Raw genomic sequence first — 4,359 nt, 5'->3', positions numbered from 1 at the left:
GTGTGTGTGTGTGTGTGTGTGTGTGTGTGTGTGTGTGTGTGTGTGTGTGTGTGTGTGTGTGTGTGTGTGTGTGTGCGTGCAAATTTATATATGCAAATGTATTTTATTTATGTATAAATATATATATGGTACCAATTACGAAACTGCTTATTGGTTTACACGCTATACATATTATCCTTTTCAATTGCTATGAATAATATGAAGAACGTTTATAAATGCCCTCGATTGCGAAAACCGGCGGTTTGCACGATTTTTTTCTGGGCGTACAATTACAAAATGAAGCATAAATATAGAGGTCATTCGGAAACTGGATTTCGGGCCTACGCCTCCATACAGGGTGTCCCAATAATATAATGAAAACACAATTCAAAACACAATTCAAAAATAAAAATCAAGATTATCACTTGTTTACAGATTCTTATACAAATTTCATTATTTCTATACTGATTAAATTTTTTTTTATAATTTAAAAAAGTCAATAATTAAAATATTCTTGGTGAAATTTAATGTGGATCTTTGTAGTTCACATTTGGTCGCCTTATATATCTCGTATACATATATTATCTTAAAAGACAGGTATTGTAGATTTGTTATATATTTGTTTAATATTTTAATTTGTGAATACTCAAAAAATGCACAATCGTTTTTTATATCTCCCACCATCTAATAATCTTTTTAATATACACATAAATATTAAACACCTACTATAAGTCACTCTCTCATAAATATACATATATCTAATAAAGAGATAAGAAATGCCTAATTTGTCAGATTAATCTGCTTTTCTGAATAATTCATTATATTCTGGTTACATTACTTCAAAAGTAGAGTTCGACCAAAATTTCGGTTTCGATTTCGGTTTCGGTCAGTTTCGATAAAAAATCAGAGTTTCGATTTGATTTCGGTTTCAGTCAAAATTAAGAGAAAAGTTCGGTAAGTAAACCGAAACTGTACAAATTGCAACACGAGCATTCGAAAAACTATATGTTATCGGCTGATCGGCGCCAATTGCGCCAAATCATGCCGGCACTATTTCTTTCTTTCTTCATCATTTTTTTGCTCGTCAAGTCGTCATATATTTAGTGCCTGAAATTTCTTATAACTTATAAAAAATTCCTTATAATTTAAGGAACAATAATACATTAATAAAATCTTATTTTTTAAAAAGTACATAAATTTCATATATTTTGATAATTTCCAATGACTCTCTAAAAATAACATGGCGTTTGTAAGATTTATCCAATTTCGGTTTTGGCCGAATAAAAACCAAATATTATATTTTTCAATTTTGACCCCAGATAAAAAAGTGGTTTCGGTCGGACTTTATTCAAAACATAATTAATTTAAATATATTATTGTTATAAATATTATATAACAAACATAATTTTACCATTTATTAATTATAAAATATTTTTATAAAACATATTTTAATTTATTATTAATATTAGTAAAGAAAGTAAATACATAATGTAAATATATTCATAATTTTGTAGCAACTTGATAAAGTTTTTTAAGATTGCATCATGAAAATAATTTATTCTTTGAAACTAAACGATATGTTCTTATAAAACACGTAATACATAACTAATCCATCAAGATACAAAAAATTATCCGAGATTCAATCTGCATGCACTACATTTCGACGAATCCAATGATAATTGAGGGACAGGTCCCACATATCCCCTTAGGACATTTTTACAGAATCAGGTCATCAGAAACAGAGGTGTACGAAACGTGAGAGTGGTGGGGATGTTAAATGTACGTTGGAGCCGTGTATATAGAGATCACATCATTACATATCTTGGTAGTTCACTTTTTAATTTCATTAAGGTCACATCCTTTTGTACAAAACAAATCTTTGACAATGGTGCTTTTCCAGTTTTTTACCACTACTATTGTAAGTACACATTTGCATTTAAATAAAAAATGTATATATACTATATTCCAAAATGTCTGATATTTATTTTAATCCTTAAATGTCTTTTCGGTATGGCGTAGTCGACTTTTATTCAATGCTTTTTCTATTGCTTATCATTTTTTTATTAAGAAAAATACATACATTTTGCTTCGTATTCTTATAATCCTTAATTTGGGCCTTTCAATAAAAAAAAAATTTACAATATGTTCATTTTTATGAAAATTATAAGCAATTGGAATTAGATGAGTACGCCCCCCCCCCCCATATTATAGTGTTATTCCGTAATGTGACGTTTAAGAGATTTAATTTCATTTTAAATACTTTAATAAATTTAAGGCTTTGTATTATGAATCATATAATATATAAACTTTGTATCGGTAATTAATTATTAATGTAATCCGTAACTTTATATCAAAGAAAAAAGAAATTTTTTTCACTTTTTCAGCTCTTGTTAAGTTTAACGTCAGTGAAAACATATTCTGTTCCATACCAGAACATTCAACTAGCATTTTCCATCACGCCAAAATTGATGTATACATCTGAATCTAATCCTACTTTCAGTGGATATTCCTATACAACTCAAGATTTTAATGGTGGTGAAAGTAATGTTGTTTTTACAACTGGTGCTGATTCTATGAATAGATTGAAGAATGAAATAAATTCAATGAAGATATCAGAAGGATATTCACAAAAAGAAAAAGATCAAGACAATATAAAATCTTCAGAACAATCTAAATCTGTAAAAGCTGAAGAAAATAAAATCAAACAAAATCTTAATTCAAATATTGAAGTTCTCGATGGAGAAAAGAAATTTTCAAAAAATCTTGAAGCAGATAATCTTATTGAACACCAATCGAATCTTCAACAAGTTTCCTTTATAGATGTATCTTATCCTACATTTAGAGAAAATTTATTAAACTTACATCTTCCAGAGTTTTCAAGATATCAAGTATCAAACGTAATACAGAACCAATACTATCCTTACAATCTCTACACTCGCTTACAACTGCCTTTAAATAATTTTGATTTTTATAATCCTACTGTGCCACTATTTTACCAAACAGCACCAGTCATTTCTGATAGTAATTCCAAGTCAACATCTACGGCTACTGAAAATACAAAAGCATCTGTGGAATCATATACTAAAAGCTCACAAACAAACACTACCAGTTCTGAATCTAACTCAGTAAAATCTCATATATCAAGATTTAATCTAGAATCAACAACAAATGCAATCGAACAAACATCATTGGAACAGTCTGCTACTTCCACAAAGAAACTTGAATCTTCATCTGAAAGAATTAGAGAAGAAATTACAACTAGTGAGTCTACAGTAACATCTCAGAAATCTGTTGAAGAGATTACAGATAAAAAAGCGAATAGTACCGAGTTTGCAAATACAGAAACAAGTCTTCTGGCAGAGAAATCAAATACTGCAATATAAGAAATGTACAAGATGTATGAAACATTCCCCAACTAAAATATAAATCTATATATACTCTGTATATTACATTTATAATAGGCTTTCTAATAAAATTCTACAAAATCTCCTGCATTTATGTAAAAATAAGTCTTCTAATATTTAATATTTATCAAATTACGAGTAAATCTTCTTCATCTTAGCAATAAGATAAAAATAATTTACAAATTTACAAATTAATCCCTTTTAGATAATTCTATTAGTATCTGTGTTTAAATTGTTAAAAGTACTGTGCGTTTAGTAAGAGGTTATGTCTATCAATGTGCAATTACAAATTCATGCCAATATTAATCAAATAATTTTCTAACACAGCAAATAATTCAGATAAAACATTTTGCTTTTACAAACAGATAACTATTTAATTAGTAAAATGTCACCAAATGGGCCAAGAAATTAATTTAAAGAAAACCTGTCACTTTACCTTGCAAGCACCCATGGACGTTTCGGATGAAAGGACAAGCCCTTCACTCGAGCAGACTTCGTCTCGAACTTCGTCAACATCTTACTTTAGCTAATTGTTTGAAATACGATGTAATTAATTAAACATCACCCTCTTGAAATTCTTTAAACTTTTGACACGACAAGAGACACGTCACTATATAACCACGAACTACAACGTCATCGATATGAAACACAGATGCGATTCGTACTTTATTTTTCTGTAATTTTTATTCTAGTTATATTTTAGTTACAAATCAAATTCTCTAGAATACGGTTGCATTTTCGAAACATTTGATTGGTTGTCCAAAGTGCTCGTCGCCATTTTTGGAAACACATCGACGAGTTGCACGCGGTGCGCTCTGATTGGCTACGCCACATTGTAGCAGACACGTTGTCGTCTGGTCCGCCTAACCTTGGACATCAATCCGTCAGACGTTTCAAATGAAACTATTCGGAGCAATTATGATTTAGTCTGAGATAGAATAAACGTTCGGGAGTCCGTTCGCTTCTTATTCCTCGA

General features: G+C 29.7%; 2 protein-coding genes across 2 annotated transcripts in view; one reads left to right on the top strand and one right to left on the bottom strand.

Moving 5' to 3' along the window:
• Positions 1 to 3,984, bottom strand: part of LOC108756553 (coatomer subunit alpha) — a 9,341-nt gene extending 5,357 nt beyond the window's left edge. The window contains exon 1 of the mRNA XM_018500442.1: positions 3,820 to 3,984. Coding sequence (XP_018355944.1) covers positions 3,820 to 3,899 — 80 coding nt within the window. The 5' untranslated portion in view covers positions 3,900 to 3,984. The remainder of the gene's footprint in view (positions 1 to 3,819) is intronic.
• Positions 1,785 to 3,386, top strand: LOC108756554. Its single transcript, XM_018500443.1, has 2 exons — positions 1,785 to 1,897; positions 2,364 to 3,386. Exons 1-2 carry the CDS (start codon positions 1,865 to 1,867, stop codon positions 3,360 to 3,362), a joined length of 1,032 nt encoding a protein of 343 aa, XP_018355945.1. The 5' UTR covers positions 1,785 to 1,864; the 3' UTR covers positions 3,363 to 3,386.
• Positions 3,985 to 4,359: the final 375 nt, after the last annotated feature.

The sequence above is a fragment of the Trachymyrmex septentrionalis genome, unplaced genomic scaffold (genome assembly GCF_001594115.1).
Source record: "Trachymyrmex septentrionalis isolate Tsep2-gDNA-1 unplaced genomic scaffold, Tsep1.0 scaffold128, whole genome shotgun sequence".
Lineage (NCBI taxonomy): Eukaryota > Metazoa > Arthropoda > Insecta > Hymenoptera > Formicidae > Trachymyrmex > Trachymyrmex septentrionalis.
Note: the sequence above shows the minus strand (reverse complement) of the source record. Positions and strands in the feature narration are given on the sequence as shown.